The sequence below is a fragment of the Rhinopithecus roxellana genome, chromosome 3 (genome assembly GCF_007565055.1).
Source record: "Rhinopithecus roxellana isolate Shanxi Qingling chromosome 3, ASM756505v1, whole genome shotgun sequence".
Lineage (NCBI taxonomy): Eukaryota > Metazoa > Chordata > Mammalia > Primates > Cercopithecidae > Rhinopithecus > Rhinopithecus roxellana.
This window is the reverse complement of record NC_044551.1, coordinates 154,756,007-154,783,650: the sequence shown is the minus strand read 5'-3', so window position 1 is coordinate 154,783,650 and position 27,644 is coordinate 154,756,007. Positions and strand designations below refer to the sequence as shown.

The 27,644-nt window shown below is 42.6% G+C and overlaps 2 protein-coding genes and 2 non-coding genes across 4 annotated transcripts; 3 read left to right on the top strand and 1 right to left on the bottom strand.

Annotated features, from left to right (window-relative positions):
- The first annotated feature begins 149 nt into the window (after positions 1 to 149).
- On the top strand, positions 150 to 26,966 carry NME5 (NME/NM23 family member 5). Its single transcript, XM_030926782.1, has 5 exons — positions 150 to 431; positions 9,280 to 9,485; positions 10,169 to 10,269; positions 23,574 to 23,692; positions 26,758 to 26,966. Exons 1-5 carry the CDS (start codon positions 303 to 305, stop codon positions 26,839 to 26,841), a joined length of 639 nt encoding a protein of 212 aa, XP_030782642.1. The 5' UTR covers positions 150 to 302; the 3' UTR covers positions 26,842 to 26,966.
- Positions 16,546 to 16,649, top strand: LOC115896594. The gene has a single exon (XR_004056513.1). It is a non-coding gene; the product is annotated as a U6 spliceosomal RNA (small nuclear RNA).
- LOC115896393 (40S ribosomal protein SA-like) lies at positions 20,562 to 21,612 on the top strand. The gene has a single exon (XM_030926780.1). The coding sequence runs from the start codon at positions 20,633 to 20,635 to the stop codon at positions 21,518 to 21,520; it is 888 nt and encodes a 295-aa protein (XP_030782640.1). The 5' UTR covers positions 20,562 to 20,632; the 3' UTR covers positions 21,521 to 21,612.
- Positions 25,506 to 25,613, bottom strand: LOC115896621. Its single transcript, XR_004056536.1, has one exon. It is a non-coding gene; the product is annotated as a U6 spliceosomal RNA (small nuclear RNA).
- Positions 26,967 to 27,644: the final 678 nt, after the last annotated feature.

The window sequence follows — 27,644 nt, the reverse complement described above, 5'->3', positions numbered from 1 at the left end:
GCGCCTGTAGTCCCAGCTACTCCGGAGGCTGAGGCAGGAGAATGGCGTAAACCCGGGAGGCGGAGCTTGCAGTGAGCTGAGATCCGGCCACTGCACTCCAGTCCGGGCGACAGAGCGAGACTCCGCCTCAAAAAAAAAAAAAAAAAAACATAGCAGTTTCTACCTTCATCAGTTAATAAAATCAAGTACCTACTATGGCTATTCTTAATCATAATTACATTGAATTTGCGATGGGGGGGAAATGCATGTCATTGCAGTTGATACTGTTAAGAAACTCGCAATTTGCGCCCTGAAAAGCCATAATGGAGATATCAATGCCTCCACCTCAGATATATGTAGAAAAAACTCTGGCCATTATCAAACCAGATATTGTTGACAAAGAGGAGGAGATACAAGATATTATTCTCAGATCCGGATTCACCATTGTTCAGGTAACTTCTGGGTATGATTCATGCTTTTTTCCTCTCTGCCCTTAAAAAAAAAATGCTTATGTAAATGTGCCTCCCCATTTAAACCCTTAGTGTTCAGCATTAAATTTAAGTTTATTCTTCTAAGTATAAAAGTTATATGTGATAGTTTTTAAAAGGATATAAAATGAGAAATAAAATGGACTTTTCCTTCACCTGTCCTCTCCCACCCCAAGTCCCAGGCTCCAGAGAGAGGCAACCACTTAACACTTTCTGTTTTTCCAGGAGTTTTCTATGCATTTATAAACATTTTCCCCCCATAAAACAGAGCAGTCCCCTTCCCTTGACCCCCTTTACAGAGTCCCTCAGATAGGATTCCAGATCAGTACATCTGAATTGATCTCACTCTTCCGAATTTCTGTGTAATATTTCCCTGTGTATTAGAACTACAATTTATTTACTTGATCCTCTATTGATGGAATTTTAGGCTATTGGTATTTTTTTCAGTTACTGCAAACATTTAATGTTTTCAGCCTTACATTTGTTCTGCAATTAGTAAACACTGTCATTCTAGGGGTTTGAAAGTGAATATAAATAGCATTGTTAAGGATAATCAAATAGAATTGAATATTTTTAATCTTCCTCTTTTATAGTTTTTTTTTTTTTTTTTTTTTTGAGACAGAGTCTCCCTCTGTAGCCCAGGCTGGAGTGCAGTGGTGCGATCTCAGCTCACTGCAACCTCTGCCTCCTGGGTCCCGGTTCAAGCAATTCTCCTGCCTCAGCCTCCTGAGTAGCAGGGATTATAGGCATGCGCCACCATGCCCAGCTAATTTTTGTATTTTTAGTAGAGACAGGGTGGTCTTGAACTCCTGACCTCGTGATCCACCCGCCTCAGCCTCCCAAAGTGCTGGGATTACAGGTGTGAACCACTACACCTGGCCTCTTTTATAGTATTCTTATTTGAATTTCCAATTTTTGATTTTCTCACATTTATACAGTGTCATATTGCTTATTCAGTCAGTATTTTTAAAAATAAAGAGAAAATGCCGGGTACGGTGGCTTACACCTGTAATCCCAGCACTTTGGGAGGCTGAGGTGGGTGAATCATAAGGTCAGGAGTTTGAGACCAGCCTGGCCAATATGGTGAAACCCCCTCTCTATGAAAAATACAAAAATTAGCTGGGCATGGTGGCGTGCACCTGTAGTCCCAGCTACTTGGGAAGCTGAGGCAGGAGAATCGCTTGAACTTGGGAGGTGGAGGTTGCAGTGAGCCGAGATTATGCCATCGCACACCAGCTTGGGCAATAGAGGGAGATTGTCTCAAATAATAATAATAATAATAATTAATAAAATAAAGAGAAAATATCAATCTTCAGAAAAGACGTGGAATTTCAGTTGCGCTTCGAAGGACAGGTGGAGTCCCAGGGTAGGGATGGTACAAGAAAGTGTTAGGAAATATTTAATATAATTAAAGACTCAGGTAAAGAACTTTTTAGTAAACGTTAGGAAAACTGGTAGCCACTGAAAAAGTTGGATCAAGTATAATATACCAGGATATACTCCAAATGAACCTGAGATCTAAATATTTAAACAATTAAACCATGTAAGTTCAAGAAGAAAAGATAATGGATTTGTTTTGTTGTAGGAGTAGGACAGCCTTTTTAAATTATGACTTAAGGTCTAGGAGCCATGGAAGAAAAGGTTGATAAGATCATATAAACAAGGCCAGGCACTGTGGCTCATGCCTGTAATCCCAGCACTTTGGAAGGCCAAGGCTAGTGGAACACCTGAGGTCGGGAGTTCGAGACCAGCCAGACCAACATGGAGAAACCCTGTCTCTACTAAAAAATACAAAATTAACCAGGCATGGTGGCGCATGCCTGTAATCCCAGCTACTCAGGAGGCTGAGGCAGGAGAATCGCTTGAACCTGGGAGGTGGAGGTTGCGGTGTGCCCGGATTACGCCATTGCACTCCAGCCTGGGCAACAAGAGCGAAACTCTGTCTCAAAAATAAAAAATAAAAAAATTTTTAGGCCGGGCGCGGTGGCTCAAGCCTGTAATCCCAGCACTTTGGGAGGCCGAGACGGGCGGATCACGAGGTCAGGAGATCCAGACCATCCTGGCTAACACGGTGAAACCCCATCTCTACTAAAAAATACAAAAAACTAGCCGGAAGAGATGGCGGGCACCTGTAGTCCCAGCTACTCGAGAGGCTGAGGCAGGAGAATGGCGTAAAGCCGGGAGGCGGAGCTTGCAGTGAGCTGAGATCTGGCCACTGCACTCCAGCCCGGGCGACAGAGCGAGACTCCGTCTCAAAAAAAAAAAATTTTTTTAAAGATTATATAAACAAAAAATGTCTGCACAATGAAATAAACATCATAAGCAAAGTCAAAACAAAACAAGCTTGAGGAAAAGATTTGCAACTCATAGACAACGGACTAGTCTTCCTAATATATAAAGAGCTCCTAGAAAAAGACAAAAATAAATCAGTAGAAAAGTGGGCAGAACAGATGGATGGATGGTCACAGAAAAAGAAAATCATTTTTAAAATGTATGAAATGATGCTCAATCTTTAGGTGGGAAAAAAAGCAAGTTAAAACTAAACTGAGATTCCATTTGGCAAAAATATAAAAGTAAATGGCACAATCCCTATCAAAGGGAATCTGGCAGTTATCTACCAATACAACAGATGGACTTACCATTTAATCCAGCAGTTCTGCTCTTGGAAATCTGTCCTATAGAATTCCTTGTGCTCTTATTACCTGTCATGCACAGAGCCCTGTTTAGTCCTGTCAGTAAGTGCCTGTATTAATATGAAGTGATATATATGCAGGTTATTTTTTGCAGCATTGTTTACTTATCAACAAAAGATTGAAAATAACCCAGGTTGGGAGATTGGGAGACAGGACTAAATAAACTCTGGAGAACCCACCAAATTGCATAATGTGCAAATAATTCTAAATAGAAGAATGAGGAACCCGTCTGTACTGTTATGGAAGAAAGCAAAGTGTGTAGCAAAAAGAGCAAAATAGCGAAAAAAGCAAAATCATGTGTACCAACCTTTTGTGATAGAGACAAAGTAATATATTCATGTTTGCCAATATTTGAAAAATGAAATTCTGGCGGAATAAAACAAACATTTGAAAAGGGTTACCTATTGAGGGCAAGGAAGAACTGGGTAGGCCGGGCGCGGTGGCTCAAGCCTGTAATCCCAGCACTTTGGGAGGCCGAGACGGGCGGATCACAAGGTCAGGAGATCGAGACCATCCTGGCTAACCTGGTGAAACCCCGTCTCTACTAAAAATACAAAAACTAGCCGGGCGAGGTGGCGGGCTCCTGTAGTCCCAGCTACTCGGGAGGCTGAGGCAGGAGAATGGCGTAAACCCGAGAGGCGGAGCTTGCAGTGAGCTGAGATCCGGCCACTGCACTCCAGTCCGGGCGACAGAGCGAGACTCCGCCTCAAAAAAAAAAAAAAAAAAAAAAAACAACAAAAAAAAGAAATGGGTAGATTAGCACATGGATAGGAATACAATTTTTCAGTACATACCTTTTTGTATTGCTTTGAATTTTTGAATCCTGTAATTATATTACCCATTAACTTTAGAAAAAACAAATGAAGTATACGGATAAAGGTGTCCCATTTAAGTTTTTTAAAAGGCCATATTTTGGCAGGGTGTGGTGGCTCATGCCTATAATCCCAGCACTTTGGGAAGCCAAGGCGGGTGGATCACCTGAGGTCAGGAGTTCGAGACCAGCCTGACCAACACGGTGAAACACCATCTCTACTAAAAATACAAAAATTACCTGGGCATGGTGGCACGTGCCTGTAATCTCAGCTACTGGGGAGGCTAGGACAGGAGAATCGCTTCAACCCGGGAGGTGGAGGTTGCAGTGAGTCAAGATCATGCCCCTGCACTCCAGCCTGGGCGACAGAGTGAGACTCCATCTCAAAAAAGAAAAAGAAAAAGAAAAAAAAAGTCCATATTTTAAAAAATATTTAGTGACAAACTTAATAACTAAGTGGCTAGTGTTAATTATAAATTAAAAATTAGCCGGCCATGGTGGCTCAGGCCTGTAATCCCAGCACTTTGGGAGGATGAGGCGGGTGGATCACTGAGGTCAGAAGTTCAAGACCAACCTGGCCAACATGGTGAAACCTTGTCTCCACTAAAAATACAAAGTTAGGGCTGGGCACAGTGGCTCATGCCTGCAATCCCAGCAATTTGGGAGGCCGAGGTGGGTGGATCACCTGAGGTCAGGAGTACGAGACCAGCGTGGCCAACATGGTGAAGCCCCATTTCTATTAAAAACACAAAAATTAGCTGGGCGTGGTGGTGGGAGCCTGTAATCCCAGCTACTTGGGAGGCTGAGGCAGGAGAATCGCTTGAATCTGGGAGGTGGAGGTTGCAGTGAGCCAAGATTTTGCCACTGCACTCCAGCCTGGGCAACAGAGCAAGACTCCATCTCAAAAAACAAACAAATAAAAAGTAGCTGGGTGTGGTGGCGCATGCCTGTAATCCCAGCTACTCAGGAGGCAAGGCTGGAGAATCACTTGAACCCGGGTGGTGGAGGTTGCAGTGAACTGAGATTGCCTGGGCAATGTACTGAGACCAGAAACAAACAAACAAACAAACAAACAAACAAAATTTAATGTAAATATATATGACACTTTCCCTGGTTAACTTTCAGAGCAAAGGCAGCCATGGTATATCCTTCATTTTTTGCTTTTATTGTGGTAAAATATACATAACATAAAATTTACCATTTTAACCGTTTTCAAGTGTACATTTCAGTTGCATTAAGTATATTCACATTGTTGTACAACCATTACTACTGTCCATCTCTAGAACCTTTTCATCTTAAACTGAAACACTCTACCTAATGCTAACTCGTTGCTTCCCTCTTCCCCATCCCCAATAACCACTATTCTACTTGCTGTCTGTAGGAATTTGACTATTCAAGCTATCTCATTTAAATTAAATTATGCAAGTTTTGTCCTTTGCACTGTATGCTTTTAAAATAGGCTTGAGAGTCCATTGAACTTGAGGCTTTCCTGTCCCACCTAAGGGAAAAGCTGAAAAATGATACATCGTTTCAATAGATGGCAGTGTTGCCTTTGTTACAAACTAAGAGTTCTGTTCTGATAGTACTTGATATACTGCTCTTTGTGAAAATATTCAACCTAATTTCAGACGAGATTGGGCATGTTCAGGGTGGTATGGCTATAGGCTATTCAATATAATTTCAAAAAATTTCACCTGATCCAATTTTAAAGCAACCAATGAAATAATTGATTTAGTATCAATTTTAGTTAAAGATGAACCCTTAATTTTTAAAATTGTGCTACATTGGCTGGCATACCTCCAGAAGGTAGGTTTCCCTGCTTTTTAAGGGGCAAATGGCAGATAAGGGCTTACATTTCAACAGATGAGATTTTATTTTTAAACTCAGCAAGAAAAAAACAAAAAAACACTAACATGCATAATCATAAATGTCTTAATTTTAGATAATAGAATTGAGGATTACGCTAAAGCAGGTGCTCTTATAATTTCTCACATCTTTTATTTATTCACTATGTGAATTTGAATTTGAGAACAAATGTCAGCACCTTTTTCATAGTAACTGGCCCTTCACTGGTGAGAATGTTACACTTGTCCAGCAGGTCCTATTAATAACAGAGCTGCGCCACCTAGGTAAGTGTCTTACCAAACTTCTTGCTCTGGGCAGTTTGGTCCCTTGCTACAAACCAAGCAATTTTACCAAGTTTCTGAAGCCTGTGGAAACACGGAGTTTTGGAAAGGGCTTTAAGAGGTGGGTCACTTGGTAAAATTCACACTTACTCTCAGGAAAATCTAAGACATTTTAGAAAGACAGATTTCTGCCATAATCATGGGGATTTTTAGCCTTCACTTAGTAACATACCTCCATGTCTCATCATCCTTACTCCAGGCAGAGGTTCTTTGATTTCTACTTTGAATCCCTCTGTTGTATTTTGAGCATTTTCCCTCCTGACCCACCTTTAGTGGAATTGAAAAAACAGCAGTAATACGTTTTTTTTTCTTTTGAGACCGAGTCTCACTGTATTGCCCAGGCTGGAGTGCAATGGCATGATTTCAGTTCACTGCAACCTCTGCCTCCTGGGTTCAAGCAATTCTCGTGCCTCAGCCTCCCGATTAGCTGAGACTACAGGTGTGCACCACCAATTTTTGTATTTTTTGTAGAGATGGGGTTTCGCCATGTTGCCCTGACTGGTGTTGAACTCCTGGGCTCAAGCAATCTGCCTGCCTTGGTCTCCCAGATTGCTGGGATTAGAGGCATGAGCCACTGAGCCTGGCTGGCAGTAATAAATAATTTTTTAAAAACCTTCAAGGCTGGGCGCAGTGGCTCACGCCTTGAAAAAAAAAAAAGGCACTCAAAATAGCTGCTTCTAGAGAAAGCATGATACTTTCAAATTAGACTCAGCAACTATGATTTTTTAAAACTCGATTAATTTTTATAGTCTCATTTGTGAAGGAAATAACATCTATTTGTCCAGAATGTTTCATAGTCTTTCAGATTGAGATACATACTAGCAACTAATTTTTTTTTTTTTTTTTTTTTTTTTTTTTTTTTTTTTTAGACAGAGTCTCATTCTGTTGCTCAGGCTGGCATGCAATGGCGCTATCTCGATCTTGGCTCACCACAACTTCTGCCTCCTGGGTTCAAGCAATTCTCATGCTTCAGCCTTCTGAGTAGCTGGGATTATAGACATGCACCACCATGCCTGGCTAATTTTTGTTTTTTTGTTTTTTTTTTTTTTGACGGAGTTTCACTCTTGTTGCCCAGGCTAGAGTGAGGTGGCATGATATCGGCTCACTGCAACCTCCGCCTCTCGGGTTCGAGTGATTCTCCTGCCTCAGCCTCCCGAGCAGCTGGGATTACAGGTGCCCGCCACCACGCCTGGTTAATTTTTTGTATTTTTTTTTTTTTTTTTAAGTAGACACGGGGTTTCATCATGTTGGCCAGGCTGGTCTTGAACTCCCGACCTCAGGTGATCCACCCGCCTCTGCCTCCCAAAGTGCTGGGATTACAGGCGTGAGCCACTGCGCCTGGCCTAATTTTTGTACTTTTAGTAGAGACAGGTTTTCACCATGTTGGCTAGGCTGGTCTCAAACTCCTGACCTCAGGTGATCCACTTGTCTCGTCTTTCTCAAAGTGCTGGGATTACAGGAATGAGCCACCACACCGGCCTGATTTTTCTTTTTTCTTTTTTTTAGGCGGAGTCTCGCTGTGTCACCCAGGCTGGAGTAGAGAGGGGCAATCTTGGCTCACTGCAACCTCTGCCTCCCGGGTTCAAGCTGTTGGCCTGCCTCAGCCTCCCGAGTAGCTAGGACTACAGGCATGTACCACCATGCCCGGCTGGTTTTTTTTTTTTTTTTTGAGCCAGAGTTTTGCTCTTGTTGCCCAAGCTGGAGTGCAATGGCGTGATCTCGGCTCACTACAACCCTGCCTCCCAGGTTCAAGCAGTTCTCCTGCCTCAGCCTCCCGAGTAGCTGGGATTACAGGCGCGTGCCACCACACCTGGCTTATTTTTTGTATTTTCAGTAGAGACGGCATTTCACCATGTTGGCCAAACTAGTTTCCAACTCCTCACCTCAGGTGATCCACCCACCTCGGCTTCCCAAAGTGCTGGGATTATAGGCGTGAGCTACTGCGCCCGGCCTAATTTTTGTATTTTTATTAGAGATGGGGTTTCACTATGTTGGTCAGACTGTTCTCGAACTCCTGACCTCAAGTTATCTGCCTGTCTTGGCCTCCCAGAGTGTTGGGATTAGAAGCCTGAGCCACCTCGCCTGGCCTAATTTTTCTTCATGTTACAGTGAATCAAGATATTTATGACAGAACCGGAATAAAGAACACACATGTTCAAATGAAAAACTTTTTTACTGCATCATTATACTACATGTTACTTTTTTTGTTAGTTTATTTGATACAGGGTCTGCTTTATCACCCAGGCTGGAGTGCAATTGTGTTATCATGGCTCACTACCTTTCATGTAGTGGGGATTACAGGCACACACCACCATACCCGACTAATTTTAAAATCTTTTGTAGAAACAATGTCTCCCTGTGTTGCTTAGGCTGCTCTCTAACTCCTGGCTGGGCTGAAGCGATCCTTCCGCCTTGGCCTCCCAAAATGCTGGGATTACAGGCATGAGTCACTATGCCTAGCTGTTATTTCTAAGTACCATAATGAGAACCAGCTCCCAAAATAGTAACACAAATAGAGAAACATGAATTTGAAATATTTTTAAGTCCAGTTTTATTAATTGAAGTGTTATTTACTCTAAGAAGGAGATGTGATAAATTTGTTACTAACAAACCATATGCTGAAGGAGGCTGCCTAACTGGAATAATTTTTCTTTGTCGCCCGGACTGGAGTGCAGTGGTGCAGTCTCGGCTCACTGCAACCTCCACCTCACGGGTTCAGGCAATTCTGCCTCAGCTTTCTGAGTAGCTAGGACTACAGGCACATGCCACCACGCCTGGCCAATTTTTTGAATTTTAGTAGATATGGGATTTCACCATGTTGCCCAGGCTGGTCTCGAACTCCTGAGCTCAGACAATCCACTGGCCTCGGCCTCCCAAAGTGCTAGGACTACAGGCATGAGCCTCTGCACCTGGCCATAATTTTTCTTAAGTAGGCTAAGTAATTCCTCTTACTATCTTATTTACAACATACATTTAATTATATCATTTTCTTTCTTCATAATACAAAGATAAACCTTGAAGTTATAATCAGATTGGTACTAGTTTCAAGTTAGTAATGATTTTAATGAGCTATCATTGAACTGTCATTTTAAATGCTTTTGTTGACTTTGTGTCTTTTCTAGAGAAGAAAACTACACCTCAGCCCTGAGCAATGTAGTAACTTTTATGTGGAACAGTATGGAAAAATGTTTTTCCCCAATTTAACAGCTTACATGAGTTCTGGACCACTTGTTGCCATGATATTAGCTAGACATAAAGCCATCTCTTATTGGTTAGAACTTTTGGGACCAAATAATAGCTTAGTAGCGAAGGAGACACATCCAGACAGGTAATTTTCAGGGTTGGGGGGATGGCAGGGAATGGAATCCATCTGTGAAAATGAAAAAAAAAAAAAAATCTAATTTCATTGTAATGGGAATTTTTGTTTTATTATTTGGAAGTTTTCCAAAATCAGCTTTTTGGGGGGGAGGGGGGCGGGGCTTGGGGGTCCATTTTACATTTTAAAGTGTTAAATGCCTATCTTAATACTACATGCCAGAAAAAGCATCAGAGAATGTCTGATTTATAGTTGATTACCCTTATTCTCTCAACCTTTAAACTGCCACTGAAGTAGGATTTTTAGATAGAAAAATTGGGATGGTATGTTAAAATAAAAATGGTAATACAGGAACAGAAATTCAAATTTTCAGCATTATTGCTAATGTATGGAAACAAGAAGATATTAAGTTATTGCACTTTTGAATGTGCATTGCTTTTTTACTTCTTACAAAACACCACGTTTTTATCCAGAGAACTTCTGTTTTCCCAGTGTATTCCTCCTGCAGACGTGAATATATTTGATCCTTATCTAGATAGATAAGCTTAAATTTAAGCTTAAATTTGACATAAATTATGAAGCTTTCATATGTAAGAAGTGGCAATGCTTTTGTAAAATTCTTAAGTGGAATGCATGCATATAAAGTAAGGAATAGATGTCAGATTGGATGAACATCATCTCTAACTTGTTTTTAGTCTAAGGGCAATTTATGGCACAGATGACCTAAGGAATGCACTTCATGGGAGTAATGACTTTGCTGCTGCGGAAAGAGAAATACGTTTTATGTTTCCTGAAGGTGAGTTACAGATGACTAACTTGTCAACTGCATCTCCTTTTTGTTTGCTTTTTCTTTTATTTTGCGGATATAGCTGGAAAGGAAGATAAAATAATTTTTTTCCAGTATATTTTGTTAGGTTTTCAAGTTGTGGTTACTTAAAAACTTGAAGCCACAAATGGAAAACTTGACATTTCCCTAACAACTAAATTGTGCCCTCTAGCGAGTCTTTTGAGAAGTGTTTAATTTTTATTTATTTATCTATTTTTAACATTAAAAAAAATTTAACACAGTGTCTCACTGTCACCCAGGCTGAAGTGCAGTGGCACAGTCTTGGCTCACTGCAGCCTCAAACTCCAGGGCTCCGGTGATCCTCCCACTGTAGTCTCCCAGGTAGCTGAGACGATAGGTGTATGCCACCATGCCCAACTAATTTTCTTTTATCTTTTGGAGAGATGGGGTCTCACCATGTTGCCCAGGACACTCTCAAATGCCTGTACTCAAGTAATCTGCCTGCCTTGGCCTCTCAAAGTGCTGGGATTGCAGGTGTAAGCCACCATACCCAGCTTAATTTTTTTTTTCTTTCTTTTCTCTTGCATTAAACATATTCTTCTGTGTTACAGTTCTTTCTAGTTATCCTGAAAGGTTCAGTAGAGTTTGTGACACATGAGAAAAATAATCTCTCTTGGAAACTACATTTGATTTACCGTCTTCTCTAACAATTTACTGTTTGCTTAACAAAGTCTCATGCAATTGAGAAATTAATAATTAGTCCCTTTTTTTGTTTCCTTACTGTTAGAGAAGTTGTAAGCCTTTGAGAAGTGGACAAACGAGGAAGAACACTGAGGTTTTTGGTTTGTTTTTAATATTTTTAGAGCAGAAATAAAATTTGGTGATATTTGTTATAAGGAAGAAATGCAAAGCATTGAGCAAAATTTTGAATTTTTTTAGTATGTTATTTTTCCTGTTATGACTTATTTTTCCCTAAGTCATTTAGATCTGTTCCTCAGTATTTTCCACTGGAGATTAATTCAAATAAAACTGAAAACTGTCTTGGAGATTTAAAAGTTCTTGATTTTTTGGGGGGGGGGGAGATTTCACATTTTTTGAATAACTGATGTGATACAACAGTATCACTGTTGTTTGAATTTCTAAATTCAAAATAAATATATGTCACATTTTGAGTACTTGATCTGTTACTTTTTAGTGCCAACAGGCTTGGTAAAGGCCTGATGCTGACCTGACAATGGGCTGACAACTTTCCTCCACTGGCCTTTCAGTCATCCTCCCAGGGGAAGACCTGTTTCCCTCCTTTCTGTACAGTCTGAAAAGTCCCTGATTCTGGCCGGGCGCGGTGGCTCAAGCCTGTAATCCCAGCACTTTGGGAGGCCGAGACGGGCGGATCACGAGGTCAGGAGATCGAGACCGTCCTGTCTAACACGGTGAAACCCCGTCTCTACTAAAAATACAAAAACTAGCCGGGCGAGGTGGCGGGCGCCTATAGTCCCAGCTACTAGGGAGGCTGAGGCAGGAGAATGGCGTAAACCCAGGAGGCAGAGCTTGCAGTGAGCTGAGATCCGGCCACTGCACTCCAGTCCGGGCGACAGAGCCAGACTCCGCCTCAAAAAAAAAAAAAAAAAAAAGAAAAAAGAAAAGTCCCCGATTCTTAAACAAGCAAACAAAACTACTTTTAAAATTATATATTTTTTCTCAAAGCAGTCCTCCTGCCTCAGCTTCCCAAAACACTGGGATTACAGGAGTGAGTTACCGTGCCCAGCGAGAGGTCTTTTTAATGTGGTAGCACTTTATATTAGTCTTACAAGTGAATTAGACTTTTGCTTGTTAGCTTTTGTTATTTATTTATCTATTTGAGATGGAGTCTCACTCTGTCACCCAGGCTGGAGTGCAGTAGCATGGTCACAACTCACGGCAGCCTCAACCTCCTGAGCTCAAGTATCCTCCCACTTCAGCCTTCGAGTAGCTGGAACCACAGGTGCATATCACCAGCCCCAGCTAAGTTTTGTATTTTCTGTAGACACGAAATCTCACTATGTTGCCCAGGCTGGTCTTGAACTCCTGGGCTCAAGCAATACTGCTGCCTCTACCTCCTAAAATGTTGGGATTATAGGCATGAGCCATCACGCCTGACTTCTCTCTAGCTTTTAAATAAAACAGGATAAAAATTCATTTTATCTTAAATAGAAGGTATATTTGGAAGCTCTTCTTACTCATAGGATTATATTCCTAAACTGTAATTTTCTTTCTTTTCGCTTTTTTTTTTTTTTTTTTGGAGATAGAATCTCACTCTGTTGCCCAGGCCAGAGTGCAGTGGCACAATCACAGCTCACCGCAGCCTTGGCCTCTCAGACTCAAGTAATCTTCCCATCTCAGCCTTTGGAGTAGCTGGAACCACAGGCATGCACCACCACACCTGGCTAGTTTTTCAAGTTTTTTGTAGAAGCAGAGGTTTGCCATGTTGCACAGGCCAGTCTTGAACTGTTAGGCTCAAGCGATACTCCCGCCTGCCTTCCAAACTGTTGGGATTACAGGCGTGAGCCACTGTGCCCAGCCAACTGTTATTTTCAGTTGCCTTTGATTTTACTCATTAAATGAATCCTCTAGGCATGAGTTTAGAGATCTAGTTAGATATTTGAGAAGCAGCAAGTTGTAGGATAAATATAAAATCATTAATTACTTAGCACATTGCAGATCTTTTGCTGTGAAGTTCTTTGGAGCAAGTACTGAGAGTTTGTGGTATGAGCGTCCTCTTACTTAGCAGTCGATCAAAAACTATGTGCAAAACTTTATACGATGATTCACTCAAGCAAGTTATCAAGATGTTCAAAGACATGTTCTTAACCCTTGAAAAAAGTAATGCTGGCTGGACGCGGTGGCTCACACCTATAATCACAGCATTTTGAGAGGCTAAGGCAGATGGATCACTTGAAGTTAGGGGTTCGAGACCAGCCTGGCCAGTGTGGTAAAACCTTGTCTATACTAAAAATACAAAATTAGCCAGGCATAGTGGTGCATGCTTGTAATCCCAGCTACTCAGAAGGTTGAGGCAGGAGAATTGCTTGAACCTGGGAGGCAGAGGCTACAGTGAGCCGAGATTGCACCACTGTACTCCAGCCTAGGTGACAGAATGAGACTGTCTCAAAAGAAAAGAAAAGAAAAGAAAAGAAAAGAAAAGAAAAGAAAAAAAAGTAATGCTCTCTTCTTTCCCTTTTTTTTGAGGGGTGGTCACAGGGTCTCTCCATGTCACTCCAGATGGAGTGCAATGGTGCGATCATAGCTCACTACAACCTTAAACCTCCTGAGTAGCTGGGAATACAGGTGTGTACCACCACGCTCAGCTAATTTTTTAATGTTTTTGTAGAGATGGGGGTCTCACTACATTACCCAGGCTGGTCTCCTTTCCCTTTTAATAGAAATGGCTAATTCAAAGTTTTGCTATATTCCATTTCTTCAACACATTTATTAAGTTGCCTACTATTTGCCATAAATGCAAAGATGAGTAAGAAGATATCCCTGCTATCAAAATGATTATATCTGAAAATAAATATACAGGCTGGGTGTGGTGGCTCACACCTGTATTCCAACACTTCGTGAGGCTGAGGTGGGAGAATCTCTTGAGTCCAGGAGTTGGAGACCAGCCTGGGCAACATAGCAAGATCTCATCTCGACAAAAAATAAAAAATTAGCTGGGCATGGTGGCCCATGTCTATAGTCCCAGCTACTCCAGAGGCTGAGGTGGGAGGATCACTGGAGCCTAGGAAGTTAAGGCTGTGTGAGCTGTGATGGCACCAGAGTGCTCCAGCCTGGACAACAGAGTGAGACCCTGTCTCAAACAAACAAACAAACAAATAAATAAAACAAGGATGACAGAAAACTTAAAAAACTTAAAGTTCATCCATGTAAGAAACATGAAAACACTGTTTTTATTCTCTCATTAATTTATTCAGCCCTAGCCTGGCACGGTGGCTCACGCTTGTAATCCCAACACTTTGGGAGGCGGAGGCAGGAGGATTGCTTGAGCCCAGAAGTTTGAGAGCAGCCTGGGCAATATGGCAAGACACTGTCTCTACCAAAAATATGAAAAATTAGCTGGGGGTGGTGGTGCACACCTGTGGTCCCAGCTACTTGGGAGGCTGAGGCGGTTGAGGCCGCAGTGAGCTGCATTTCCGCTGCTGTACTTCAGCCTGGGTGACAGAGTGAGATCCTCTCAATAAATAAATAAATGAATAATTCACTAATGAAATTAAGAAAACAATTCCAGGGAAGAAAATATTTGCAAACCATATATCTGATAAGGGGTTAATGTCTAAAACATATAAGGAACTCTTACAAATCAATATCCAAAAAAACCCCTAAATAACCCACTTAAAAAATGGGCAAAGGACTTGAATAGACATTTTTCTAAAGAAGACATACAAATAACCAACAAGTATATGAAAAGGTGCTCAAGGCCGTGTGTGGTGGCTCACGTCTGAAATCCCAGCACTTTGGGAGGCTGAGGCTGGCAGATCACCTGAGGTCAGGAGTTCAAGACCAGCCTGCTCAACAAAGTGAAACCCCGTCTCTACTAAAAAAAATACCAAAAATTAGCTGGGCGTGGTGGCACGTGCCTATAATCCCAGCTACTTGGGAGGCTGAGGCAGGAGAACTGCCTGAACCCAGGAGGTGGAGATTGCAGTGAGCCAAGATCGCGCCATTGCATCGCAGCCTGGGCAACAACAAGAATGAGACTCCATCTCAAAAAAAAAAAAAAAAAAAAGATTCGCTCAAAATCACTAATCCTCAGGGAAATACAGATCAAAACCACGGTGAGATATCACCTCACACGTTAGGATGGCTGTTATCAAAAGAAAGAAAAGGTAAATATTGGCAAGCATATAGAGAAATTGGAACGCTTGTACACATTTGGTGGGGATTTAAAATGGTGCCACCACTGTGGAAGACAGTGTGGAAGTTCCTGAAGAAACTAAAGCTGTTACATGATCTGACAATCTCACTGCTGGATCTATATATCTGAAAGAATTGAATCAGGATCTTGAAGAGATACCTGCACCAGTGAACCACAATAATGTTCATTGCTGCATTATTCGCAATAACCAAGATACGGAAATCAACCTAAGTGTCCATCAGTGGGTTAATGGATAAAGAAAATGTGGCATATATATATACGATGTAATACTATTCAGCCTTAAAAAGAAATAGATTCTGGCCGGGCGCGGTGGCTCAAGCCTGTAATCCCAGCACTTTGGGAGGCCGAGACGGGCGGATCACGAGGTCAGGAGATCGAGACTGTCCTGGCTAACATGGTGAAACCCCATCTCTACTAAAAAATACAAAAAACTAGCCGGGCGAGGTGGCGGGCGCCTGTAGTCCCAGCTACTCGGGAGGCTGAGGCAGGAGAATGGCGTAAGCCCAGGAGGCGGAGCTTGCAGTGAGCTGAGATCCGGCCACTGCACTCCAGCCTGGGCGACAGAGCGAGACTCCGTCTCAAAAAAAAAAAAAAAAAGAAATAGATTCTGTCATTTTTGACAACATGGATGAACTTGGAGGACATTATATTCAGTGAAATAAGTCAGGCACAGAGAGACAAATACCACATGATCTCACTTATATGTGGAATCTAAAAAAAAGTTGAACTCGGAGAGTAGAATGGTGGCCACTAGGAGCTTGCAAGAGAGAGTAGGGGATGGAAATGTTGATCAAAGGATACTTATTGCTACGATAGTAGGAATAAGTTCAAGAGATCTAGTATAACAACATGGTGACTATAGTCAATAAATATATTGTGTTGTTGAAAATTGCTAAAAAAGTAGATTTTAGGCCGGGCGCGGTGGCTCAAGCCTGTAATCCCAGCACTTTGGGAGGCCGAGACGGGCGGATCACGAGGTCAGGAGATCGAGACCATCCTGGCTAACATGGTGAAACCCCGTCTCTACTAAAAAAATACAAAAAAACTAGCCGGGCGAGGTGGCGGGCGCCTGTAGTCCCAGCTACTCGGGAGGCTGAGGCAGGAGAATGGCGTGAACCCGGGAGGCGGAGCTTGCAGTGAGCTGAGATCCGGCCACTGCACTCCAGCCTGGGCGACAGAGCGAGACTCCATCTCAAAAAAAAAAAAAAAAAAGTAGATTTTAAGTGTTCTCACCACAAAAAAAGAAAAGTATTTGAGGTAATACATATGTTAATTAGCTTGATTTAGTCTTTCCATAGTGTTTACATCTTTCAAAACAACATGTACACAATAAATATATACAATATTTTTTATCTATTAAAAAATTTGTTGTGCTCACTTCAGCACATACAGTAAAATTGGAACGATACAGAGAAGATTAGCATGGCCCCTGTGCAAGGATGACATGCTTTTATTTTTTATTTTTATTTTTATTTTTATTTTATTTATTTACTTTTTTTTTTTTTTTTTTTTTTTTTTTTTTTTTTTTGAGATGGAGTCTTGCTCTGCCGCCCGGGCTGGAGTGCAGTGGCCGGCTCTCAGCTCACTGCAAGCTCCGCCTCCCGGGTTCACGCCATTCTCCTGTCTCAGCCTCCCGAGTAGCTGGGACTACAGGCGCCCGCCTCGTCGCCCGGCTAGTTTTTTGTATTTTTTAGTAGAGACGGGGTTTCACCGTATTAGCCAGGATGGTCTCGATCTCCTGACCTCGTGATCCGCCCGTCTCGGCCTCCCAAAGTGCTGGGATTACAGGCTTGAGCCACCGCGCCCGGCCTATTTACTTTTTTTTTTTTGAGGCGGAGTCTTGCTCTGTCGCCCAGGCTGGAGTGCAGTGGCCGGATCTCAGCTCACTGCAAGCTCCGCCTCCCGGGTTCCCGCCATTCTCCTGCCTCAGCCTCCCAAGTAGCTGGGACTACAGGCGCCCGCCTCGTCACCCGGCTAGTTTTTTGTATTTTTAGTAGAGACGGGGTTTCACTGTGTTCGCCGGGATGGTCTCGATCTCCTGACCTTGTGATCCGCCCGTCTCGGCCTCCCAAAGTGCTGGGATTACAGGCTTGAGCCACCGCGCCCGGCGACATGCTTTTAAAATAAAAAAAAAATTTTAAGTACACTTATAAGTTAAAAAAATTTGGGGGGCCAGGGGCGGTGGCTCACGCCTGTAATCCCAGCACTTTGGGAGCCTGACATGGGCAGATCACTTGAGGTCAGGAGTTCGAGACCAGACTAGCCAACATAGTGAAACCCCATCTCTACTAAAAATAAAGAAAATTAGCCTGGTGTAGTGGCATGCACCTGTAATCCCAGCTACTCGGGAGGCTGAGGCAGGAGAATTGCTTGAACCCGGGAGGCAGAGGTTGCAGTGAACTGAGATCACACCACTGCACTCCAGCCTGGGCAACAGAGCAAGACCATGTCTCAAAAAATATATATATTAAAAAGATTTTTGTTTAATGATTAGTACCTGATGAATTAGCATAATGAACTTTATATAATATATGAATAAAACATTTCCCCATGTTGAGAAAAAAATTGTATGCATTAATTGTGTGCAATTTTGTGTACATCAATAATACTTCAATAAAGCTGTAAAAAAGGGAAAATTCCACTCACAATGGCTTTAAAAATAATATAATATTTAGGCATAATTTTTTTTTTTTTTTTAAGAGACAAGAGTTTCTCTCTTGTCACCCAGGCTGGAGTGCAGTGGCCCAATCTCGGCTCACTGCAGCCTCTGCCTCCTGGGTTCAAGCGATTCTCCTGCTTCAGCCTCCTGAGTAGCTGGGATTATAGGCGCCCACCACCACGCCTGGCTAATTTTTTGTATTTTTAGTAGAGACAGGGTTTCACCACGTTGGGTGGGCTGGTCTCAAACTTCTGACCTCAGGTGATCCACCTGCCTTGGCCTCCCAAAGTGCTGGGATTTCAGGTGTGAGACACCGTGTCCAGCCACATTTAGGCATAAATTTAACAAAAGTGCAAATCTTTTTTTTTTTTTTTTGAGACGGAGTCTCGCTCTGCCGCCCAGGCTGGAGTACAGTGGCCGGATCTCAGCTCACTGCAAGCTCCGCCTCCCGGCTTTACGCCATTCTCCTGCCTCAGCCTCCCGAGTAGCTGAGACTACAGGTGCCTGCCACCTCGCGCGGCTAGTTTTTTGTATTTTTTAGTAGAGACGGGGTTTCACCGTGTTAGCCAGGATGGTCTCGATCTCCTGACCTCTTGATCCGCCCGTCTCGGTCTCCCAAAGTGCTGGGATTACAAGCTTGAGCCACCGCGCCCGGCCAGAAAGTGCAATTCTTGTACACTGAAAACAAAAAACATTGCTGAGAGAAATTTTAAAATATCTAAATAAATAGATATTCCATATTCATGGATTGGAAGACTCAGTATTGTTAAGATGGCAATTCTTTCTAAATTAATGAACAGTTTTGGGTTGGATGCAGTGGCTATGCCTGTAATCTCAACACTTTGGGAGGCTGAGACAGGAGGGTTGCTTGAGTCTAGAAGTAGGAGACCAGCCTGGGCAATGAAGTGAGACCACGTCTCTATAAGAAAAAAAAAAAAAAATTAAAGAAAATTTTAATGTAATCCTCATCAAAGTCCATGCATACTTTTATGTAGAAATTGACAAGCTGAGTTTAAAATTTAGTAAAATTGCAAAGAACTCAATTTTGGAAAAGAAGAACAAAGTTAGAAGACTTCCACTATCTGATTTTGAAACTTACTGCAAAGCCACAATTATAAGGCAGTGTGGCAGTGACATAAAGATACATATATAGATTATTGGAACAGAATTGAGAATCTAGAAATAAACTTTTACACTTATGGTCAATTCACTTTCAACAAAGGTGCCTAGACAATTCTGTGAGAAAAGGATGGTCTTGCCAATACAGTACCCAACTTACCATGGTTCAAGTTACAGCTTTTTGACTTTACTATGGTGCTTTCAGCTGTGTACCTTAATGGTGAATATCCATACAACCATTCTATTTTTTTTTTTTTTTTTTTTTGAGACAGGGTCTCTCTCTGTCACCCAGGCTGAAGTGCAGTGGTGCCCACTGCAGCCTGAACTCGTGGGCTCAAGCATTCTCCCACTTCAGCCTCCTGAGTAGCTGAGACTACAGGCATACACCACTGTACCTGGCTACTTTTTGAATTTTTTTGTTGTAGAAAGGAGGTCTCGCCATATTGCCCAGGCTGGTATTGAACTCCTGGCCTCAAGAGATCCTCCCCCCAAAAAGATATATATATATTTTTGTATATATCTTTATATATATATATATCTGAAAAACACTGAATATAAATAAATATATATATGTATTTTAATTTACATATGCACCTGTAAATCCAGCTATTCAGGAGGCTGAGGTGGAAGGATTGCTTAAGATATATATATCTTTTTTTTTTTTTTAAGAGACAGAGTCTTGCTTTGTTGCCCAGGTGGTCTCAAACTCATGGCTTCAGGTACTCCTCCTGCCTCAGCCTCCCAAGGAGCTAGGACTACAGGTGTGAACCACTGTGCCCAGCTCATAATATATGTATATTATATAGAAAATGTTATTTATATAAAATACACTTTGTGTTAGATGATTTTGCTCAACTGTAGGCTAATGTAAGTGTTCTGAGCACATTTAAGGTAGGCTATGCTATGCTATGATGTTCAATAGGCTAGGTATATTAAGTGTGTTTTTGACTTAATGATATTTTCAACTTATGATGGGTTTATTGGGATGTAACCCATGTAAGTTGAGGAAAATCTGTATATGGTGCTAGGACATAGGACAGCATGATAGTCACATAAAAACAAGAACTTAGACTCTTGTTTCATAGCCTACACAAAAATTAACTCAAAATGGCTCACAGACTTCAATGTAAAAACATCTAAAAGAAAACCGGAGAAAATCTTTGTAACTGGAGTTGGACAAAGAGTTCTTAAAATGACATCAAAAGCAAGATCCGGCCGGGCGCGATGGCTCAAGCCTGTAATCCCAGCACTTTGGGAGGCTGAGACGGGCAGATCACGAGGTCAGGAGATCGAGACCATCCTGGCTAATACGGTGAAACCCCGTCTCTACTAAAAAATACAAAAAACTAGCAGGGCGAGGTGGCAGGCGCCTGTAGTCCCAGCTACTTGGGAGGCTGAGGCAGGAGAATGGCCTAAACCCGGGGGGCGGAGCTTGCAGTGAACTGAGATCTGGCCACTGCACTCCAGCCTGGGCAACAGAGCGAGACTCCATCTCAAAAAAAAAAAAAAAAAAGCAAGATCCATAAAAGAAAATATTGATAAATTGGACTAAATCAAATTAAAAGCTTTTGTGCTTCAAAAGACATCATTAAGAATATGAGCTTTCCGCGCTACCTACAGAGGGGTCCATACGGTGTTGTTCTGGATTCCCGTCGTAACTTAAAGGGAAACTTTTCACAATGTCCGGAGCCCTTGATGTCCTGCAAATGAAGGAGGAGGATGTCCTTAAGTTCCTTGCAGCAGGAACCCACTTAGGTGGCACCAATCTTGACTTCCAGATGGAACAGTACATCTATAAAAGGAAAAGTGGTGGCATCTACATCATAAATCTGAAGAGGACCTGGGAGAAGCTTCTGCTGGCGGCCCGTGCCATTGTTGCCATTGAAAACCCTGCTGATGTCAGTGTTATATCCTCCAGGAATACTGGCCAGAGGGCTGTGCTGAAGTTTGCTGCTGCCACTGGAGCCACTCCAATTGCTGGCCGCTTCACTCCTGGAACCTTCACTAACCAGATCCAGGCAGTCTTCCAGGAGCCACGGCTTCTTGTGGTTACTGACCCCAGGGCTGACCACCAGCCTCTTACGGAGGCATCTTATGTTAACCTACCTACCATTGCTCTGTGTAACACAGATTCTCCTCTGCGCTATGTGGACATTGCCATCCCATGCAACAACAGGGGAGCTCACTCAGTGGGTTTGATGTGGTGGATGCTGGCTTGGGAAGTTCTGCGCATGCGTGGCACCATTTCCTGTGAACACCTGTGGGAGGTCATGCCTGATCTCTCCTTCTACAGAGATCCTGAAGAGATTGAAAAAGAAGAGCAGGCTGCTGCTGAAAAGGCAGTGACCCAGGAGGAATTTCAGGGTGAATGGACTGCTCCAGCTCCTGAGTTCACTGCTACTCAGCCTGAGGTTGCAGACTGGTCTGAAGGTGTACAGGTGCCCTCTGTGCCTATTCAGCAGTTCCCTACTGAAGACTGGAGTGCTCAGCCTGCCACGGAAGACTGGTCTGCAGCTCCCACTGCTCAGGCCACTGAATGGGTAGGAGCAACCACTGAATGGTCTTAAGCTGTTCTTGCACGGGCTCTTAAGCAACATGGAAAAATGGTTGATGGAAAATAAACATCAGTTTCTAAAAAAAAAAAAAAAAAAAAAAAAAAGAATATGAAAAGAGGCCAGGCACAATGGCTCATGCCTGTAATCCCAGCACTTTGGGAGGCCGAGGTGGGCGGATCACGAGGTCAGGAGATCGAGACCATCCTGGCTAGCACGGTGAAACCCCGTCTTTACTAAAAATACAAAAAATTAGTCAGGCGTGGTGGCGGGCGCCTGTAATCCCAGCTGCTTGGGAGGCTGAGGCAGGAGAATGGCGTGAACCCGGGAGGCAGAGCTTACAGTGAGCTGAGATCGCGCCACTGCACTACAGCCTGGTGACAGAGCAAGACTCTGTCACACACACAAAAAATAATTTGAAGAGCTAGGAGCAGTGGTTTGCACTTGTAAATCCAGCTATTCAGGAGGCTGAGGTGGAAGGATTGCTTGAGGGCAGGAGTTTGAGACCAGCCTGAGGGACATAGTGAGTGACACCCTGTCTCTAAAAACTTAAAGAAAAAAAAAGCTGGGTGTGGTGGCACACACTTGCAGGCCCAGCTACTTGGAAGGCTGAGGCCAGAGGATGCTTCAGCCCAGGAGTTCGAGGCTGCAGTGAGCTGTGCTCATACCACCACACTCCAGACTGGGCAACAGAGCAAGACCCTGTGTCTAAAAAAAAAAAAAAAAAGTTAAATTTTTAAAAATATGAAAAGGTAGGTAGGCAACAGACTGGGAAAAAATATTGGCAAATAATATACCACATAAAGGAATAAAGAACTTGTAACTAGAATATATAAAGAACTCTTATGTCTAAATAATAAGAGAAACATCCCAACTGAAAATTGAGGCTGGTTCTACTCAGGAGGCTGAGGCAGGAGAATCGCTTGAGCCCAGGAGATGGGGTTGCAATGAACTGAGATCATGCCACTGCACTCCAGCCTGGGTGACAAGAGTGAAACTGTCTCAAAGAAAAAAAGAAAAGAAAAGAAACAGAACAGTCTGGTTGCAGTGGCTTATGCCTGTAATCTTAGCACTTTGGGAGGCTGAGACAGGCAGATCATTTGATGTCAGGAGTTCAAGACCAGCCTGGCCAACATTGTGAAACCCTGTCTCTACTAAAAATACAGAAATTAGGGCCTAGCACGGTGTCCCATGCCTGCAATCCTAGCACTTTGGGAGGCCGAGGTGGGCGGTTTACCTTAGGTCAGGAGTTCGAGACCAACCTGGCCAACATGGTGAAACCCTGTCTCTACTCAATGTACAAAAATTAGCCAGGCATAGTGGCACACGCCTGTAATCCCAGCTACTTAGGAGGCTGAGGCAGGAGAATCACTTGAACTCAGGAGGTGGAGGTTGCAGTGAGCTGAGATCGTGCCACTGCATTCCAGCCTGGACAACAGAGCGAGACTCTGTCTCAAAAAATTTAAAAATAAATAAACAAATAAAGTAAAAATACAAAAGTTAGCAGGGTGTGGTGACGCGGACCTGTAGTCCCAGCTGCTCGGAAGGCTGAGGTGGGAGAATCGCTTGAACCCAGGAGGAGGTTGCAGTGATCTGAGATTGCATCACTGCACTCCAGCCTGGGCAACAGAGCGAGACTCCATCTCAAAAAATATGTATAAAAAAGAGAAACGTTCTTTAAAAAGAGCCTTTTTAGGCCGGGCGCGGTGGCTCAAGCCTGTAATCCCAGCACTTTGGGAGGCCGAGACGGGCGGATCACGAGGTCAGGAGATCGAGACCATCCTGGCTAACATGGTAAAACCCTGTCTCTACTAAAAAATACAAAAAACTAGCCGGGTGAGGTGGCGGGCGTCTGTAGTCCCAGCTACTCGGGAGGCTGAGGCAGGAGAATGGCATAAACCCGGGAGGCGGAGCTTGCAGTGAGCCAAGATAGCGCCACTGCACTCCAGCCTGGGTGACAGAGCGAGACTCGTCTCAAAAAAAAAAAAAAAAAAAAAGAGCCTTTTTAATGATTGTATAGTATTTAATCATTATGTTTGCTTCAATGAGAATACATTTGTATTTGCAGTGATCATTGAGCCCATTCCAATTGGACAAGCTGCTAAGGACTATTTAAATTTACATATAATGCCAACTTTGCTTGAAGGACTCACAGAGCTTTGTAAGCAAAAACCAGCAGATCCTTTGGTAAGAAATATTTTTATTCACACTTAAAAATATTGTCACCAGGCACAGTGGCTCACACCTGTAATCCCAGCACTTTGGGAGGCCAAGGTGGGTGGATCCCAAGGTCAGGAATTTGAGATCAGCCTGACCAACATGGTGAAACCCCATCTCTACTAAAAGTACAAAAATTGGCCAGGCGTGGTGGTGCATACCTGTAATCCCAGCTACTCAGGAGACTGAGGCAGGAGAATCACTTGAACCCAGGAGGCAGAGGTTGCAGAGAGCCAAGATTGTGCCACTGCACTCCAGCCTGGGCAACAGAGCGAGACTCCATCCCAAAAAAAAATTGTCTATAAATTGTCTATAGTTTTCATGTTTAAGACATTGTGTCCTTTGAAATACTGCAAATATTGAGAACCTTTAAAAAAAAAAACATTTCTAGAAGGTATTTTATATACATTTTAGATATTATGTATAATTATTGATTACTTATTTTCTTGCTCTGTTTATTTATTATTATGATTATTATTTGAGACACAGTCTCACTCTGTCACCCAGGCTGGAATGCAGTGGTGCGATCTGGGCTCACTGCAACCTCTGCCTCCCAGGTTCAAGCAATTCTCCTGCCTCAGCCTCCCGAGTAGCTTGGATTACAGGCATGCGCCACCACACCTGGCTAATTTTTGTATTTTTAGTAGAGACAGGGTTTCTCTACGTTGGCCAGGCTGGTCTCGAACTCCTGACCTCATGTGATCCGCCTGCCTTGGCCTCCCAAAGTGCTGGGATTACAGGTGTGAGCCACCATGCCTGGCCTGTCTTTCTTTTTCTTTGTAGCCATCCTGCTAGATAACACAAAGTGGTTTCTCACGGTGGTTTTGATCAGCATTTCCCTAATGACTAATGTTGAGCATCTTTTCATGAGCTTGTTGGCCATTTGTATACCTTCTTTGAAGAAATGTCTATTCAAATTAAAGTCCTTTGCCGGTTTTTAAACTGGGTTGTCTTTTTGTTGAGTTAAAGTTCTTTATATTTCTAGATATTAAACCCTTATTAGATATATGATATGCAAATATTGTCTTCCATTTTGTAGGTTGTCTTTTCACTTTCTTGATAATGTCCTTTAATGTATAAACATTTTTCATTTGATGAAATCCAATTTATTTATTTTTTTCTTTTATTTCTTGTGCTTTTGGTGTCATGTCTAAGAATCCATTGTAAAATCCAAATCCAAGGTCATGAAAAATTTCCCCTATGTTTTATGTTTTCTTTTAAGATTTTTTTCTTTCCCTTTTTTTTTTTTTTTTTTTTTTTTTGAGACATTTGAGTCTTTGTTGCCCATGCTGGAGTCCAGTGGCACAATCTTGGCTCACTTCAACCTCTGCCTCCTGGGTTCAAGTGATTCTTGTGCACCAGCCTCCCAAGTAGCTGGGACCACAGGAGCACACTACCACACCCAGCTAATTTTTAACATTTTTTGTAGAGATGGCGTCTCCCTATGTTGTCCAGGCTGGTCTTAAACTCCGGGTCTCGAGTGATCTTCCTACCTTGGCCTCCAAAAGTGTTGAGATTACAGGTGTGAGTCACTGCACCTGGCCTCTTTTAAGATGTTTATTGTTTTAGCTCTTATATTTAGGTCATTGGTCCATTGTGAGTTCATTTTTGTATGTGGTGTGGTATAGGGGTCCAACTTTATCCATTTGCATGTGGAAATCCAATTGTCCTAGTACCATCTGTTGAAGAGACTGTTCTTTCTCCATGAATGGACTTGGTACCATTGTCAAAAATTTGTTGACCATAGATGCCTGGGTTTATTCCTGGATTCTCATTCTTTTTTAAAAATATGAAATGCTTCATAAATTGTGCATCATCCTTGCACAGGGGCCATGCTAATAACCTCTCTGTATCATACCAGTTTTGGTATATGTGCTGCCGAAGAGAGCACTGGACTCTTAGGTCTATTCTACTGGTCTACATGTCTGGCATAAGGATGTCATTACCACACTGTGCTGACTACTGTAGCTTTGTAGAAGGTTTTGAAATTGAGAGTACAAGTCAGTCCTCCAACTTTGTTCTTTTTCATGATTGTTTTGGCTGCTCAGAACCCCTTGCAATTTCATATGAATTTGAGGATTGGCTTTCCATTTCTGCAAAAAAGGCTTGTTGGACATTTGGCAAGAGCTGCATTGGATCTGTAGATTGCTTTGGGTAGTATTGACATCTTGACAATATCAAGTCTTCCTATCCATGAAAAATAATGTCTTCTCATTTATTTAGGTATTCTTCAATTTCTTTCAGCAATGTTTTACAATTCTTAATGTATAAGCCTTTCACTTCTTGGGTTAAATTTATCCCTTGGCATTTTATTTGTCTATTGTATGCTACAATAGCTATATGCTATTGTAAATGAAAGTGATTTAAAAATTTTTTTTGGACTGTCATTGCTGATGTATAGAAATACAATTGATTTTTGTGTATTGATCTTATAACCTACATCTTTGCTGAATTTATTAGCTCTAGTGGCTTCCTTGTAAATTCCTTAGGATTTTCCATATATAGGTTTATGCCATCTGTGAATAGAGATAGTTTTACTTCTTTCTTTCCAGTTTGGATCTATTCTTGACAATCTTGCATGATGTAAATCCAAATGTTTCCTTTTTTTTTTTTTTTTTGAGACAGAGTCTCGCTCTGTCGCCCAGGCTGGAGTGCAGTGGCCGGATCTCAGCTCACTGCAAGCTCCGCCTCCCGGGTTTACGCCATTCTCCTGCCTCAGCCTCCCGAGTAGCTGGGACTACAGGCGCCTGCCACCTCGCCCGGCTAGTTTTTTGTATTTTTTTAGTAGAGACGGGGTTTCACCGTGTTTGCCAGGATGGTCTCGATCTCCTGACCTCGTGATCCGCCCGTCTCAGCCTCCCAAAGTGCTGGGATTACAGGCTTGAGCCACCGCGCCCGGCCAATGTTTCCATTTTTAATGGTCATTTTCTTAAAGTGATTTTGAAAACTGTTTAAGTTTCCAATTGATATAGTATATATTGAAAGGAAATATGTAACTGCTTCTTAACTTAAGGTTTTTTTTTTCCTCCCCATAGATTTGGCTAGCTGATTGGCTGCTGAAAAATAATCCTAACAAACCCAAACTTTGTCACCATCCAATTGTAGAAGAACCTTATTAAAAAAATCCTCGAAAGAACAAATCATGAACTATCTTACTGTAAAAGGCTGTATTTCTATTGTTTGAAAAAATTATTTCTAGGATTTAAGTAACTACAAGTAAAATAAATTTATTTCTTAAAAATAAGTGTTAAAGGAATAACTATTCTATGAAGCAGATAACATTAAGGTAAAATATAGGCTTAGAGTATGATTTTTTTTTTTTTTTTTTTTTTTTTTTGAAATGGAGTCTCGCTCTGTCACCCAGGCTGGAGTGCAGTGACCGGATCTCGGCTCACTGCAAGCTCCGCCTCCCAGGTTCACGCCATTCTCCTGCCTCAGCCTCTCGAGTAGCTGGGACTACAGGCGACCGCCACCTCGCCCGGCTAGTTTTTTGTATTTTTTTAGTAGAGACGGGGTTTCACCGTGTTTGCCAGGATGGTCTCGATCTCCTGACCTCGTGATCCGCCCGTCTCAGCCTCCCAAAGTGCTGGGATTACAGGCTTGAGCCACCGCGCCCGGCCTAAAGTATGATTTTAATAGTGATGTGGGGCCGGGTGTGGTGGTTCACAACTGTAATCCCAGCACTTTGGGAGGCCGAGGTGGGTGGATCATGAGGTCAGGCGATCGAGACCATGGTGAAACCCCGTCTCTACTAAAACTACAAAAAATTAGCTGGGCGCAGTGGCAGGTGCCTGTAGTGCCAGCTACTCAGGAGGCTGAGGCAGGAGAATGGCGTGAACCTGGGAGGCGGAGCTTGCAGTGAGCTGAGATCGTGCCACTGCACTCCAGCCTGGGTGACAGAGCAAGACTCCGTCTCAAAACA